At 40.0% G+C, this 17,904-nt stretch overlaps 1 protein-coding gene across 12 annotated transcripts in view; it reads left to right on the top strand.

Moving 5' to 3' along the window:
- Positions 1-17,904, top strand: part of CDC14A (cell division cycle 14A) — a 194,244-nt gene that overhangs the window by 8,395 nt on the left and 167,945 nt on the right. For 10 of the 12 annotated variants that reach the window (XM_078332648.1, XM_035252283.3, XM_078332649.1 and 7 more), the window contains exon 2: positions 150-240. The exons of 1 other annotated variant lie outside the window; for it this stretch is intronic. Coding sequence is in view for 4 of the 11 variants with exons in the window: in XM_035252283.3 (XP_035108174.1) it covers positions 150-240 (91 nt within the window). In the remaining 7 variants the exon portion in view is untranslated. Of the gene's footprint in view, positions 1-147; positions 1,793-17,904 lie in introns of those variants that run through there. One more of the 12 variants, XM_078332646.1, reaches the window with a different exon arrangement.

Raw genomic sequence — 17,904 nt, 5'->3', positions numbered from 1 at the left:
CTAGCTCACTGTGAGAGATCAGGTTTCTGCAAGAATTCCACGTGTTAATGGGGTCTTTAAATTATTATCCTTCGCATGTTATTACCCCTCTTCACTTCCACTTCCCTACTTCTCATGTGTTTGTTCTGTTTTTTAAACTTGTCTTTCAGATCGGTTATATTTTGCTACTTTAAGGAATAGACCAAAAAGCACAGTAAATACCCACTATTTCTCCATCGATGAGGAGCTGGTCTATGAAAAGTAAGTTTCTATTTTGCTTTTTTTCTCTCTCAGCTGTTCAGCTTGTTCTTTGGTGAGGAAACACTGTGCACTTTTGAGGCAGTTTTTTTCATTGTTCCCCAGTGATGCGAGTAACAATACCAGTTTTTTAAGGCTCATGTGTCTGGGGAGAAGTTCAGGGAAAATTAACAAAACTTGAAGCTTTCAACACCTCTGTTCTTTTAGACATCTATGGTTTAGTTCTTCCTACCATCACAACAAACAGCAACTGGAGATTCCTAACACTCCCCAGAGTAGGACCAGGGAGACACAGTCATTGCCAGATTCTGTAATTGGCTTGTGAATCAGTCACTAAGTATTTATGGAGCTGCCACAGGGAACAGGGCAGTGCATGTATTACAGGTGCCTCAGCCTTCTGCTTTACAAGGCTTGTGTTGTATCTCAAGATGTTTTTGTTTGTGAAGCTCTTTTGCAGAAAGTGGGACACATTAACTGCGGGGAGCTGTATCAGAGTCACATCTATGACCAACATTTTACCTGACATATTATTATTTTATTTGGGTACCCCAAACTTTTTGATATTATTTTCTTTGCTTCTGAGGAAATGATATAGCAGTGCTGGCCTATTTGATTACTTTGCTTCTGTGGGATTAGGATTTGAGAGCATTAAATAAAAGTAGGGAATTGTTTTCTGTGAAAGACCACTGATCTACAGGAAAAAGTTATCTTATGGCATAGTAAAACATTAATTGAAGAAAGAGAAATCTTTATTCAATAAAAGTATCAGTTAATAAGAAATAAGTCTGAATTGGCTTGGTTATATACTTTTATTAAAAGAGCTGGTGTTTCAAAGTAGTCTAATATACTCTAATCTCAACATTTACATTTACTTTGTTATCTTTACCACATGTTCATAATTAAATAAATGAACATAATTAAATGAATCATAATTAGCTTCCTTGGACTTGTCTTGTTAGAAAGGTTATTGGCGGTTCCGCCTAAGCATTTGTGGGTACTACCAGGTCTTTGGAGAGTGAGTGTTCTGAACCTTTGAGAGCATATCTTTTATTTGGGGGAAAATAATCTTTGTCACTTCATCATAGAGGTTCTTGAAACCAATGTCTGCGACATTTAGTGGTGCTGGGAAGAGGATGCTTCTTGAATGGCTAAAGGAAGAGTGGGAATGAAAGAGCCCTTTACTGCTGCTTATGAATGCCCAGAGTTGCTGAGGCAAAGAGGTCTGAGTCCCTGGTGTCAGATTACAGCTCTGCTTCTAGACAGAATGGAGTTATGTGTGGCTGTGCACCTGGATGATGTCACTGCCAGCAGTGTTTATTGAGTGTTCATGCTATTGTTGGGAAACTGCATTGTTTTGCCTCTGTTTTTATGAGTTTAGAGTTTGGGGGTCTCTCATGATTCTGAGGGTAGGTGTGGTGTGTATGTCATGTTCAATTCTCTCATGCCAGAGGTTGTGAATGTGTCATTGAACAAGCTCTAGCCATGGAGATCAGAGTCACTTCTCTTGGGATTGCTAGGTGGTAGATCTAGCAGAAAATTCAGCCTACTAAACACAGTGCGTGATGGCTTTTTGATTTTAATATTGCTAGATGAGGAAAATTTTAATGTGAGTTTCATGTTGGTATTTTGGGATAGGCCTACAAATCACATTCCTCTTATAGTCTGCTGTTTTTCTGGTATCTTATAAGGAAAGACTTGCTGGAGAAACCATCCAATTTATATTGTGAGTTTGGATTGTCATTCGAAATATGATGAGGACTCTAGCCTGGGCAGAGTGTATACTTTTCTTAGTGTGGACCTACCCTCCTGTGCCACAGTAATGGCTGTGGCTGTGCCATCCAACTCCATCTTTTTTGTTACCCCAACATATTACATGGTGCTAGGAGATGCAGAGAATAAAACAATGATGAATGCACGTGGTACCTTCAAAGAGATCCAAACCTGTAGGGAAAATAACAGGACTGCAATATGAGGTACAAGAAAAATACCTGCCCAAAGAGAAATACAACACCTATGCTAGCAGAGGAATTCACAGGAGGGTGGGGCACATCTGGTGGAGGGGTTCAGAAAAGCCTTCGTGGAAGATTTTATATTGGCTTGAAGGATGGACAAAGTCTTATCAGGCAGAGACATGACAGGAGGGATCTTAGAAGAGAGAGCAGTAAGTATGAGGAGGGGAGAGGCTTGGGACGTGTGTTCAGGGAACAGTAAACCCTCCCGTTTGCCTGGTGTGTATTCAGGGAACACGTGGGGGTTGGAGAATGTGAAACTCAGAGCTTGGCTGGGGACCGAATGAATGTCAGGGTGAGAAACCTGCAGTTTCCTTGGTACATCATGGGACTCTTGAGGGTTTTGGGGCAGCCATGGTATGACTTGATTTGTGCTAATTACAAATAATGGGAAATGTTTATTGAGCATTTAAATGTGTGCCAATTGCTGTTCCAGGTGCTCCCTAACTATTAATTCATTTCGTTTCACAACAATTCTATGAGGCAGGCACTATTATCCTTACTGTACGATAAAGTATAGAGAGCTCGGGCCACTTGCCCAAGGTCACAGAAGCAAAAGTCGCAGAGCTGGAGTTTGAAACCAAGTCATCTAGTTGCAGAGGACATATACCCTTCTCAAAAAATTAACACAGTAGCATCACTTAAGATGGGTTTGAGAGAAGATAAGAGCCCACTTAAAAAAAATTCAGGAGGGGCTGGGCGCAGTGTAATCCCAATTCTTTGGGAGGCCGAGGCAGGCAGATCATGAGGTCAGGAGTTCAAAACCAGCCTGGCTAACATGGTGAAATCCCATATCTACTAAAAATACAAAAATTAGCTGGGCATGGTGGTGAGTTCCTGTAATTCCGGCTACTCGGGAGGTTGAGGCAGGAGAATTGCTTGAACCAGAACCTCGGAGGCGGAGGTTCCAGTGAACTGAGATCGCACCATTGCATTCCCACCTAGGCTACAGAGTGACAACTTCATCTCAAAAAAAAAAAAAAAAAAAAATTCAGGAGGAAGAACCAAGTGCCTGGATTAGGATGGTGACAATGGTGAGAGAAAGAAGGGATCTGAAGCCATGTGACCTGGCATCATAGGAGTGTGGGGTGGAGGGGTGCTGAGGAAAAAGAGGAGTCAGAGAAGTCCTTAAGATGGCTTGGGTTGTGGTGAACCTGCTGGAGCTCTTAACTGAAAGAAGAAGAAGGGTGGAATAATTGGCTTTGGTGGGAAGATCAGGCATTCCATTTTGGCCAGATTGAATTTAAGAAAGTGAAGGGATATTTACATCACTGTTAGATGTCACATACATGTATGGGTCTTCAATTTGGGAATTTTCCCAAAGAGACAATAAAGCTGTGAGAAGGATGCTCCTGGGAAGATAGAGAAGGTCTCAAGGTCTGTATTTAACGGCAGGGCCAGGATGGAGCAAAGGGAGAAGGACTGACTCCATCCTGTCAGCTCCACTTTGGGGAAGTATAGAATGAGAGAGACTGCAAAGCCCCTAAAAGGACGTCTAGTAACCTGGGCTCTGTCCGTGGAGGGTGTCCCATTGGTGAGAAAGGTCTTGACTGTCACATCATAACGTACGTGTCTCTGCGGAGAGGAGTATATTTATATTCATTATTATACAGGACTTTGTACTGTGTAATTATTTGCTGAATGTTTAAATGAAATGCTGCCTTTCCAGCTGAGTGTGCTTGGAGTCCTGGCTACTCTTGAGGCTGAAGTGGCAGGATCTCTTGAGGCCCACAGTTGAACTGAAAAGCCAGCCTGTCAGCCTGAGCAACACAGTGAGACCCCATCTCTTAAATAACAGAAATGCTGCTTTTCTGGCTAAATTATCACCTTAGAAGTGATTGGTTTTGAATGAGGAAGTAGACTCTTTAAATATTAGGCTGTGGATATTCTGGATACAGCTGTGTTTTGTGCAGATGTTTCTTTAGTTATGAAAGGAGGACAGCATTCCATGATTGAAATGTCAACCTTCTGAGATGCTGCTGGAGAAAACTTGATGAGGCGGCCTCATGAAGTAAGGCTATTAAGGATAAACGTTTGAATTTTCTGCTTGATTTTTAAAAACAGAGCTTACTACTATACAGGCCTAAGCAGATTTAATAAACTGAGGATGATAAGAAATCATACTTTGTCCTTGGGTTATAATTTCACAGGTCAGGGTTAACATCAGAATATAGGCTAACATGCTAGTGGTGAAAAAATAGACCCACAAAAAGTGAGCCTTTGAAATAAGATTTATCTGCATTTGATTAAGCTACTAATAACACACAACTCCCCAGAAAGGCTAGTTCTTTGGTATTGGAATTGGGCCCTATAATCCATACAGAGGCTTGCTTTTAATAACGTCACTCACTTTTGTGTGACTAAAAAGTTAGTGAAATCAAATATATTAATTGTTATGACATCTGTGTACCCCTCCTGGTGGTGGTCACGGGTGTAGAGTTGAATGTTCATGGCATAGAAAGCCAGTTTGCTGAGAAGGATAGTGTATAGGGTCTTCATTTGCAGCCTTGTCTATTGTCATTTCTTCTTTGTTTGAGTTGTAAAGGAAAGGTATTAAAAATGCAGGAAAGAACTCTTTACGGAGAAACTCTGGGGACTGAATTTTAAGCAGTTTCTGAAGTGACCTGAAGGATTTCACCAAATGTTTTAGCATGTTAAGAATGAGCAGCCTCTAATGAGAACTAATTAGCTAAATGGAAGATTTAAATAATTTAAAACATCCAATTTTCATTTAAACTTAATTAAAGCAGCTGATATTAATGCATCCAGGAAGTTTTGGATAATTTATAGAGAAATGATTTCTTTTATCTTGTCTATAGCATAGGTTTGAGTCAAAATGCGAACAGAACATCTTTGAGAGAAGTGTGGAAAAACTTCTCTTGCCTAGCAATGTATGTAGGAATGAGTATTTAGATTAGAGGTAGGTCAGGAGAAACCCTTTTGGTTTTAAAATTTTCATTTCAAATTAAATATGTATCAAGTAGGAGAATTCAATGGAAGGTTGAATGCCACATAAGCATATACACACATCCACATATATATGATCTTATAGAGCCTTACGGTCATCACTTAGAACCTCAGATCTCATAAATTGCTATGATACAGACAGACGAGGAGATCACTTGAACTTCGAGACAAATTTTACTGTGGAAGTAATAATAAAGCCATAGCAACAACAAGAGCAGCAGCTGCTGCTGCTAACATGCATAGCCCTGTGCCGGGCAGTGTTCTAAGTGCTTTACACACACACATTAACTCAATTAATCTTCAGAACTAGCCCAGGAGTTAGATGCTGTTATTATCGCTGCTTAACAAAGGAGGAAACAGAGGCCCAGAGAGGGAAGTATATTGCTTAAGATCACTGAGCTGGTAAGGCAGAGCAGGGATGCAAGCCACAGGCAGTCTGCCCTGGAGTCCAGGCATTTCTCATTTGGCCCGAGACTGAAGCTGGTGGGGAGAGTATGGGACAGCTTTGTGCCTCCTGATGGCTGTGATCCCTCTGACTTGGGTGGTGATGACTTTTGGGGGAAATGTGCCGCTGACAATATATGTGTGAACTATGACCAGGTCCTGGGATTGTGAGATGGTCATTTAAAAATTTTTCTTTGTATTTCACTTTTGGGGGTTGTCATTTTGCCTTTTTTTCCCTATCCGTGCACTACCAAAAAGAAAGAGAGGAAAGATATTGAGTTAATTGTAGGACATGTGTATAGAAAGAAGCCCAGTTCTTAGAAGCCTATGATAACTGCTTTTGTAGGCTGTCTGGTGAAATGTTCTTGCTGCTTACCTGGTGTAACTTAAGGTGAAGGGGTTTTTTAATGGTATTCTCCAAAAAAAAAAAAAAAAATCAGAAAACTGTTTAGTTTTTTAAAGATGGTGGTTTATAGTTTCTTCCCCCCTTTTTCTTCTTTTCATTCGAACCTTGGAAAAATAATATTGTTCAGGGCTGCCTTTTTTCACCTTCTGTTTTGAACACATGACAGCCAGTGTTATGATGCAGTATACGTCAAGAGGAAGTAGCTTTATCTTTGTACATTCACAGTTCTTTTTTTTTTTTGAGACAGGGTCTGGCTCTGTTGCCCAGGCTAGAGTGCAGTGGGGCGATCGCAGCTCATTGCAACCTCCACGTCCCAGGTTCAAGCGATTCTCCTGCCTCAGACTCCTGAGTAACTGGGATTATGGTCGCGTACCACCAAACCCAACTAATTTTTGTATTTTTTGTAGAGACAGCGTTTTACAATGTTGGCCAGGCTGGTCTTGAACTCCTGGCCTTAAGTGATCTGCCTGACTCTGCCTCCCAAAATGCTGAGATTACAGGTGTGAGCCACCGCACCTTAGTTCTGTAATCCAGGGGAATCAAATTTACCTTCTAGATACTGATTTATTTAAGTATCTGCTGTTTTGACCTCTTAGGCATTTAGTGTAGAGTTTATCTCTAATCTTCATAATGATAAATTATTACTCAGTTCTTTCAGTTTGCTTCAGATAAGGCTGGTGAAAACATAAAATTTAGCCAAGGTGCTAAGGAGCGTTATCTTAACAAGGCTAGTCGTAATCATGCAGTCTGAGAGAGAGCTCCAAGTGGGCCGCAGGCGATCGCAGTGGGGAGCTGTCAGCCTACCAAGTTCTTTCTATGCCAGGTCACCACAGGGCGGCTTCATTATTTTGTTTGAAGTAGATTCCTAAGACATCAGATGTTCTCATTTGTAAGTTCATAAACACATTCCCAAGCCAGAAGTAAATGACTTTTATTTAGCTGGAGCTCAATATACCTTTGTGCTTAAAAACCACCAAAACCAAAAGCACAAAAAAAGCCTTATAAAACTCTTGACACATTTATGGGAAGTGAAAAGCATAACTGAAAACTTTTGTGAGTGGTTGAAAATTGCTATACAAGAAACTTAGTATTGAGATGGTTTAGATTTTGATGGAGAACACTGTGCTAATGCTTTGGAGATATGTAGATGTAAAGAAGGAAGTGGAAACACACACAGGACGGGGTAATATATGACCAAAGCTGCAAGTGTATGTGTTAGGAGTCCAAGAAAGGAAGAGATTATTGCTACCTAGGATGATAAACACTGAGCTAGTTTTTGAAGGGTGTTTAATAGCAAAGAGTACATTTTATGATCTCTGTGAGGACTAGTACTACCTGTTTTTGCTCTCACCATTGTGTCCCAACAGCTAGCACAGTGCCTGGCATAGAGATGGGGCTCAAGAAATTTTAGTTGAATGAATGAATGAGTGAGTGAGTAAATGAGGAGGAAAGGAAAGAAAAAGAAAGATTTCAGGCAGAGTCCTGAGAAAAGGCACAAGAGGTGTTTGGGAATAGCAAGCTTCTGTTACAGGAGGTGTAATAATATTGAACGGAGAGCAGTCACAGGTAAGGCTGGACAGTTAGTTGGAGACTGGATTGTGAAAAACTGGATGTCAGTAAGTTGTGCTTGCGTGTAAATGGCAGAGAGTGGCCAGGGCTCTGCTTTAGGATGGGTGCTGGAAGGTGGGGACATGGCTGGAAGGTGGGGTCAGTTAGACTATGGCAGAACTGGATTAGGGTTGTAGCAGTGGGGAACAGAAAGGCCAGATGGGAAGGGGCTAGAAAGAATCGAATGACTGGATTTGGCATTAACCTGTTGAGGGTAGGGAGGAGACATCAAAGGTGAGTTCACAGTATCTGGCTTGGGTGACTGGGAGGGAGTAACACCTTTAAGTAGGTGAGGTATGTAAATCAGAAGGAAACTGCCTTTTTGCTATTTTGTTTTGTTTTGAGGATTGGAGATAGGAAGTAAAAAGGGGATCATTATAATGGAGTCTTTGTCTTTTGTGATCTTTAAGCAGAAAATAGACAATGCCTGCCCTGGTTATTGAAAATGTGGGAAGGTGAGTGGCACAACTAATCTCAAGTTTCCTTCTGGCTTTGTGATTTGAGTTGAATTTTTGATACTTAATTGTGAAACATTGTTTCTTAGATTTTTTTTTTAATTTTCAAAGGATATTGCTTGTCTACAATAAAGAAATTCAAAACCACAGTGCTATAAATTTTTAATTGGCAAATTTTATATATGCAGTTTTACATGCTGATATTTTTTAATCATACATGAACATTGTAAACCAATGCCATTTTTCAAAATCATCATGAATGTCTGTATATTAATAACATTTCAGGGAAAGGATATACCATACTGTATTTGAACATTTTTCTCTCCTTGGTCATTTTGGTTGTTTCCAATATCTTGTCATTTTAAGTTGTTCCAATTCACATTACTGAGGCAAAGCAGAGCTGTGAAGAATTCTTTTTAAAGCTTTAGTTTCAATTTATTTCAAAAAAAATATTGGTTTGTTTAAATCAGTGAAATACTTCCAGGACCACCAAAGAATTTTATGTGGATTGAGAGTCATCAAAAATATTGCTCTATTTATTAAAAGTATGTAACATCCCCAGTTCTTGACAAGTTGAAAATGAAGCAGCATTGTTTTCTGGGGTAAATATCCAGGGTTCTTCATCTCACCAAAGAAGATTAACAACATGGACATGTGGGTGGGTTGCAGAGCAGAAAATTTAATTGGCAGAAGAAAGGAGAGAGGAGAGCAGCAAGCCCTCTCTTGGAAGACAGGAGTTGGAAAGGGAAAGGCTGGCCTGGGGCAGATCGCAGCAGGTTTTATAGTCCGGTTTCTGTCCGATTTATGTAGGGCCCACAGATTGGTTCAACCAAGTGTGACATTTACATAGTGGGCGGGGAAGGCTGGTTACCCCACCCAAATCTTATCATGCAAATAGACTTTCCACGTGGCTAGTGCCATCTTGACTGTTCCTTACTATACATGTGGCTGGCAAAAAGAGAAGATGGAGCCACCATTTTGAACATGCCCAGTCCTAGCAAGTCTATTCCTACTGGCACAACTGTCCACATTCACCTGTGCAAGTTTCCAGCTTGCTTATTTATGTGTGCAGCTCTATTTTACAGGCTGCTCTTTTTTAGAAAATAAAATGATTTTAGGGCTGCTTTTCATTAAAAGGAAAACCTTACCGAGGACTCCCGTACCCTCACTACTTGCCTAAGTAATTTCTTTTTAATACCTATATTGAAAGCATCTGGTAAGTGATCGCAATTATTTGTTGTTGACTGTGAATTTCGTTAGTAGAAATAATTTGTGTAAACTATAAATTTGAGTAAGATATTTCCTTTATTGTTAGTTTAATTTTTTGGTCTTAAATATGGTCACATCCTAGTGACAAATTGAAGAATTTGCCAGGTTAGGCTTCTTTTTTTAATAAGATTTCAATTTTCTTTTGAGAACCGGAAAAGGTGGTTTATTTCAGATTTGCTCTCCATGATTGATGTACTTTAGTATTACATTTATTCAGTTTTGTCTGTCTGGAAATGTGGCATTTCAGTGAGACAATTTCTAAAGAGAATTGGAAAATTACATTCTGAAATATCCAAGTTTTATAATTTAAATAATTTATGGAAACCTTTCTAAAATGAATATACATTTCTGCCTTCTTAAAGAATTTACTGGCCAGGCACAGTGGCTCACACCTGTAATCCCAGCGCTTTGGGAGGCCAAGGTGGGCAGATTGCTTGAGCAACATGCTGAAGCCCTGTCTCTACAAAAAATACAAAAATTAGGCAGGCATGTTCCACATGCCTGTAGTCCCAGCTACGCTGGAGGCCGAGGTGGGAGGATCACTTGAGCTCAGGAGGTGAGCCATGAGCATGCCACTGCATTCAGCCTGGGCGGCAGATTGAGACCCTGTCTCAAAAAAAATGTACTGGTCATGATTTATGCTTTTTCTGTCATACACATCATTATGGACATATTGAGCAGTCTCACAGTAATTCAGGAGTAGTTTTATTGGCTCCTAAAGAATAAAGTGCTTCTCACTTATGTGCTGCATAGCCCCTGATTGCTACACATCTTGTTTATTTTTTTTAAGTGGTTTTAATATATTCAGCCAATTTTTATTGATGACTTAACACTATTGAGTTGGGTGCTTTCTAGGTGCTGCTTGTTGTCTCATTTGCTTTTGACATTGCTGTCAATGTCCTGGCCATTCACAGCGGCCTCCTCCCTATGACCTGCTGATGAGTCTGATATTCTCTGGGCATAGAAACCAGGTATCACATTGCATTAGCATTAGGTACACAGAAAGACTAAATTTAGACTTTGAATGAGACTATGACTTTCTTATAAACTGCTAAACGGCACGGGTTTGTGGTGGGCTTTAGAAAAAACAGAACAGCTTTGTTGTTGGTTTACTCGTGATTCTTACTTATATACCAGATTGGTGAGATTCTGGAATCAGGGATCCCAGTATAATGTATTTCTTAATCTGTACATTTTTCTTCTGGGAGTGTAGAACTACTATAGCATTTACATTAGTCATGGTAATCAAACCACTATTACTTACCAGTGGAATTAATCTGAAATATTAAAAATATTCTACCTTTTGTAGGCATGAGGTAAAGAAAATATTTAAACAGGACTCTTCTAGGAAGCTGTGAATGATGGTGGGTTTGTAAAATACCATAGTGCCTTCCTAGACCCCGTCACTAGTGTTAAGTGTTGTACTTTGTTCCACAGTTCCCTAGAGCAGATCAGTTACAGCTCTAGAAAATCCGTAAGGAAATGCTCTCGCTTGGTAAGACTCTCAGAATCAAAGGGGCTCCTAAGAAAAAAGGAGTTGAGGTGATGAATAGTTGGAGTGGGTCTTCTCAGATTGGCCTGCTTCTGGGGCAGGCCACACGTGGAGCGTGCCAGTAACAAAGGTGTGGCTATCAGGGAAGGCTGTGGCTAATGTGCCTAACCTTCCTATGCTGGAGAGGGTGGAGGATCTTGCCATACTCAGTTCCCTGACTGTCCCTTTCTTCTTAGGTCATTTTTGTCAATTTTGTCTATTTACTCTTATTTTGTTCCCAAAGCTTATAAGATGTGATATGTGAAATCTCTTCCCACATTTAACCTGGATACAGTTTAGAAGGATTAGAATGGAATAAGGAAGTATTTTTGCGTATGAACCCACCACATCACAATCTTTCATTTACTCAGTTATCTCTGTGGCAGGTGCTAGGGATACAATAGCGAGCCCATTTTAAGCCAGCCCTGTCCTCATGGAGCTTGTAGTCCAGTGGGCAGTAGGGAGGGTCCGAATCAAATGTTCAGACTTGAGATTCTCTGCAAGTGCCCTGAAGGAAAGACCTCCAGTTCTTTGAAAGCACAAAACAAAGGAGCTGGTGGCAGAGGCAGGGTGGTGGTGCTGGGAGCAGGGGGCCAGGGAAATGGAAATGGTAGTGGGGCTGAGACATAAAGGATGAATAGATATTAACTAGGTCAGTAAAGGTGGCAGGAACTAAAATAAATCCTGTGGCTGGAGCTTCCTCATTACCAAATGAGGGGAAATAATACATGCAAAATTAGGCTCTAAAGAGAGATTTGTAGGGGCTGTACCACTCAGGACCTTCCAGGCAAGGGAAGGGTTTTGGTTTTAATTCCAAAAGCTTAGAGAAGTAATGTGATCCTCACCACAAATTTTAGAGTAATTATTTTTCTTTTGAGATCCTTAGTCACTTTATGAAATGTGAGGTTAGTCTTTTATGTATGGAGGACCGCTCATCGTTCTGTTTTCTAACAGAGCTGTGCTTGTACTGTCTACAAGCACAGAGTCATACGCTCTCTAGAGTCTATAGATTGGTCAGAACTGTTATATATGATACCATATAAGAGCTGGAAAGAATTTTATGAGCCGTCTAATTCAGTGGCTTCATCTGATAGATGAGGATGTGGAGTCTCAGAGAGGCTATGACACCAGATTAGGGACATCTAATAGCTCTCCTGCCTTCAGTAATAGCCATTGAATGATGAGGTTAATTTACACTGCTTGAGAATGTTTCTGTGGGAGTGAGTTTTAATTTTACCACTGCATTCCCGAAGAAGGCTCCTTTTGTTTTCATTAATCTGAGTCTCTGAGGGAGTTTTTATTAATTGACTTTCTCTAAAGAGGGCTGTCACAGAATGACAGACCCTGATGCTGGAAGGTTCCTTGATGCCGTCTGGTCTGTTGTTTGGCTTTAAGGCAAAGTGAGAGCACTCACCCATTTTACAGGAACAGCAGCTGACACCTTACCTGACTGGTATTTGCCTTGGGTTAAGAACGTACTAAGAGGAGAATGGTTCCTCACATTCTGTTGTTGTAAACCTGAACTTTCTTAGAAACCTAGACAATGTATCAAGGGACAGAACTGATAGTTTATATTGGGGTTCTCTTCTTCGTTTATGATCTCAACAAATGTCAAACTTCTTGCAGATGAATAAGTAATAATGATGTCAAGTTTCCTAATTCATGTAGGTACTTTCTAGTCTGTGGGTTTGCTTTCTGGCTGTGCAGAAAACAGTGAATTTCAGGGAAAAAGCTGTGTTCTTTTCCTTCCCCAAGGACACTCTGAGGGAAATGTCTTCTCTACCCAGACCCAGTGCGCTGAGAGGATGGATAGAACAGAGTACTGTTGTTAATAGGGCCAGTAGACCTTGAGAAACATTTGAACAGTTGAATGGGCTTGTCCAATAGGGATAACTAGAGTCTTACGCTCTCTAGAGTCTATAGATTGGTTAGAACTGTTATATATGATACCATATAAAAGCTGGAAAGAATTTTATGAGCCGTCTAATTCAGTGGCTTCATCTGATAGATGAGGATGTGGAGTCTCAGAGAGGCTATGACACCAGATTAGGGACATCAAGTGACCAAATCGGGACTGGAACCTTTTGGCATCCAGTGGTCTTTAGTTGTGCATCAGACTGCTATGTGCGTGGGAAGCTTGTTAGATGTGCAGCCACTCTTCCCGAAGAAGTTGGCATCAGTGTGACTGTGGGTGGTTATGCTAAAGGGCTTGAACAAAAACTCAAGACTAGTGCCCTTACTGGAGGTTGGTATTTATTGTGCAGTTAAGAACTTAAAATGTGATTGTTATGAGTTCAGCCATAATGATCACATCTCATACAGAAAGTTTATCATCTGACTGGAGGGGTACTGATAGTATTCTAGTGATAGGGAAAATATTAGGTGATATATAGCCCAGAGGCATTGCTGATCAATTTCAACAAACTTTTACAGACACACACACACACATGCGTGTGCATGCACACACACACACACACACACACACATGAGATATCTATCTCTATCTATCTATCTATGATCTCATTGTGCTTTGGAGGATATTGCTGCTATCTTAGCATTTATCACATTTTAATAATATCTTTACTTGTCTTCTCAGTAGGTAGCGAGCCCCTTGTGGGTAGGGACTGGTGGCCAATAGACTTTTAGTAACTATTTGAGTAAGCAAGTGAACGAAGAGACAAAAAATGTCAGCAGTGCTGGTAAAACATTGAAATGTTGGCATGCCTTATAATGATCTTACAGGATTTATTCATCCTATTTTTACAGCAGTTAATTTTTTTTTTGTTCTGCAAGTACTCTGTGATGAATATGCTAACTTGTAATGTCTTGCTCAGAATAGGTAGTCATAAATTTTGTTGAATAAATGGGCAATGCTTGGAATGTAGCTTATCTTTTTGCTGAGGAGTGGGAAATTTTCACATGAAGCTTCTAATTGGTAGAGTAAGGTATAACAGTACTTCAAACAATGATTCCTCTGGGAATTGACTCACTTAAATTATGATTTCTTAGAAAAACTGAAGACAAAATAATGGTATGTCATAAACTTCATAAATCTTGTGAGAAGAAATACACATGTCGAGTAAGACAGCAAGGCTTCTAGGTCCAGCTTCTATGTCGCAGGACCAGCACCTGTTGGGTAGAGGGTGGTCCTCCCCTCGTGAATCTGTGCTATGAGCTTGGGCTCCCTTTTCTTTATTTTCCCGATAAGGAGATGAACCTCCTTCCTCCTCCACTTGCAGGACTCCAAATGCTCCAATTCTTTTAGCTGCTTTCACATCAAAACAGAGAAGGGTTTGATTTTAGTTATTTACACTTACTGAATAAAAGATGGATGGACAAATTTTCACTTAATAGTTTATGAGTTTCATTCTAGGCATTGACCCACAATTTGCCAATCTTCTTAGAAGAAATTTGCAAATAGGCAGAGAGAATCATTTGTTCTTTTGTTCAATTATTTGGAAATGAAACCATGGGTACTCTGAAATAATGTCCATGTTTTTCCCTGGCCACATGAGACCAAAAGACTCCTCCCCTCTTCCAAAGACAAAGTGGGGACTCTTGCGTGCTGTGGCTCTGGAGCCCTCTTCCTAGGAAATGCCAGAGTGGGGAAGACTCTGTCCATTGTCATTAACTTCAAGTTTAGGAGTGCACTGAACCCTCAGATTTCTTAATAGAGTCTCTAAAGGGCTTATTTCTACCATCTCTTCCCTTTTCACTATCCCCTGGTTGATGACCTTTCTTTTCTCTTTGTCCACCCTGCTTTTGTTCCAAGCTGCCCAAATAGATATTTTCTACTTCCTAATACATTTGACTTATTTTAATTATCAATTAATTTTTATTTCGAATTTCCATCTAGCTAATAGTATAGATTATAAGTATGTTTTCATTTTTTTTTTTTGAGGCAGGGTTTCACGGCGTTAGCCAGGATGGTCTCGATCTCCTCACCTCGTGATCCACCCACCTTGGCCTCCCAAAGTGCTGGGATTACAGGTGTGAGCCACCGCACCCGGCCCAGTATGTTTTCATTTTTCCCTCAACTCTGGTGAAGAAGGTTCTTACAAAGGAGCATGTTGTTGGAAGATGTCTTCTTTATTCACAGTATTTCATTATACCAAAGTTGGTGATAACCCAGCATGGTGTGACCAACTATCAGCATTTTCTCAATGATCTTGACTTTAAAAAATGTATTTATTAATAGTAAGCTAGAAAACTATAGATGTAGGACTTTATTATTTTAAATACATATTCTTATAAGTGTAAGTATTGTATCAAATGACCCTAAGATAAAAATCTGTTGTCTTCATATTTGTCTGTGACAGTTCTGACTTTTGAAGACTTACTCAAAATTACTCTTGGTTGTGCAAAACTTTTGACTGAATTTTTTTAGTGTAACTTGAAGCTCATTCATTTTTTTTTTTGGGATATACAGGCTGGCCCACTAAGCTTCAACGTACTGTGGGGTGGGGAGTCCGCTGGGTTAGGATTGGTTATTTTCTTTTCCACCTTTAACCTGAGACTTGCTAAAAAAGAGGCATAACTTCTTCATTGTTGCTATCTTTGGATAGCAGCCTGCTCTTAAAACAACCTGTCTTTTTGAGAGACAGTGAAGGAGGGTGGGAACTAGATCCTCACCTATTTTTCCATTCTCTCATGTTCTAAGTCCTAACTGGCTTTTTGTAAATATGACCGTCTTGAACAAAAGAGAATAAAAATGACCAGGGCCTAATCTCACTGTTGGGAAATAAGTGGGCCCTTGAAGGGAAAGGATATTGTCTTCAAACATTTTATCTATTCTTCGTTTATGGTATCTGGCAATTTCATTTATCTTTTATAGTTATTTTGGTGTCTTTCATCTTGATCAGTATTGTCCATCAGTGCAGATTACTGTTGAATTCTGTAGCCATTGGCTACTTTGTGGCTTTTGAACACATTTGAAATAATAAATAATTGAAGTTTTTTTTTTTTTTTTTCGATATGAAGTCTTGCTCTTGTCCCCCAGGCTGGAGTGCAATGGCGTGATCTCGGCTCACTGCAACCTCCGCCTCCCAGGTTTAAGCAATTCTCTTGCCTCAACCTCCCAAGTAGCTGGGATTATAGGTGCCTGCTACCACGCCAAGCTGATTTTTGTATTTTTAGTAGAGATGGGGTTTCACCATGTTGCCAGGCTGGTCTCGAACTCCTGACCTCAGGTGATCCTCTTGCCTCTGCCTCTCAAAGTGCTGGGATTACAGGCGTGAGCCACCACACCTGGCCAATTGAAGAATTTTTAATTTATTTCACCTTAATTAATTTAAATTTAAATAGCCTTGACTAGTGGCTACCATGTTGGAGAGTACAGACCAACTTAAGGATGATGTCTGTATTTGATTTACTTTTTCCTGTGTTATTGTAGTATACCAATTTTATTTCCTGGTGTTTGGTGAAATAGGTTCATACGTGAATCATATTGTTTTCAAAAGTATGTGTGGTTAAGCCAGTCTGATTGTTAGAAATAGTACAACTTTGAATTTGAAATTGAAGTTGGCCTGTAATAGTTAGTATGAAACTGGAATTCGATGAATTCTTTTTTTAAAAAATTTCAACTTTTATTTTAGATTCAGGGATACCTGTGCAGGTTTGTATACAAGCGTATCGTGTGATGCTAAGGTTTGGGGTATAAATGACCCTGTCACCCAGGTAGTGAGTATAGTTCCCAGTAGTTAGTTTTTCAGCACTTCACCCTTCTGTCCCCGCTCTGGTAGTCCTCCGTATCTATTGTTGCCATCTTTTTGTCTGTGAGTACCCAATGTGTAGTTCCCACTTATAAATGAGAACATGTGATATTAGGTTTTCTGTTTCTGCATTACTTCATTTAGAATAATAGCCTCTAGCTGCTTCTATGTGGCTACAAAGGTAGAATGATTTATGTTCTCTTGGATATATACCCAGTAATGGGATTGCTGGATTGAATGGTAGTTCTAAGTTTTTTGAGAAATCTCCAAACTTTTAACAGTGGCTGAACTAATTTAGATTCTCACCAGCAATGTATACGCATCCCCTTTTCTCTTCAGCCTCGCCAGTATCTGTGGTTTTCTGACTTTTTAGTAATATTCTGACTGATGTGAGATGGTGTCTCATTGTGGCTTTGATTTGTGTTTCTCTGATGATTAGTGATATTGATCATTTTTTCATGTGTTGGGTGCTTGTATTTCTTCTTTTGAGATGTATCTGTTCATGTCTTTTGCTCATTTTTTAATGGGGTTATTTTTTGCTTGTTCAATTGTCTTAAGTTCCTCATGGATTCTAGATATTAGACCTTTGTCAGATACGTAGTTTGTGAATTTTTTTTCACTTCTCTATTTTGTATGTTTACTCTGTTGATAGTTTCTTTTGCTGTTTGGAAGCTCTTTAGTTTAATTAGGTCCGACTTGTCAATGTTTGTTTTTTGAGGACTTAGTCATAAATTCTTTCCTGAGGCCAAGTTTAAAGTGATGTTTCCTAGGTTTTCTTCTAGAATTATTATTATTATTTTTGGAAACAAGATCTTGCTCTGTCACCTAAGTTGGAGTGCTGTGGCATAATCATGGCTCACTGCAGCTTGACCCTCTGGGCTCCAGTGATCCTCCAGTCTCAGCCTCCCAAGTAGCCAGGACTTATAAATATATGCCACCTCACCCCACTAATTAAAAAAAAAAAATTTTTTTTTTTTTGAAACAGGGTCTCACTTTGTCACCCAGGCTGGAGCACAGTGGTGCCATCAGAACTCACTACAGCCTTGACCTCCTGGGCTCCAGCAGTTCTCCCACCTCAGCCTCCCGAGTACTTGTGACTATAGGCATGCACTACCATGCCCAGCTAAGTTTTTAATTTTTTTTTGTAGAAATGGGTTTTGCCATGTTGCCTAGGCTGGTCTCGAACTCCTGGGGTCAAGCAAACAGCCTGCCTCAGCCTCTCAAAGTGTTGGGATTACAGGTGTGAGCCACTGCACCCATCCTAGAG

Source organism: Callithrix jacchus, chromosome 7 (assembly GCF_049354715.1).
Source record: "Callithrix jacchus isolate 240 chromosome 7, calJac240_pri, whole genome shotgun sequence".
NCBI lineage: Eukaryota > Metazoa > Chordata > Mammalia > Primates > Cebidae > Callithrix > Callithrix jacchus.
The sequence above is the reverse complement of the archived record's forward strand: the minus strand, read 5'-3'. Positions and strand labels throughout refer to the sequence as shown.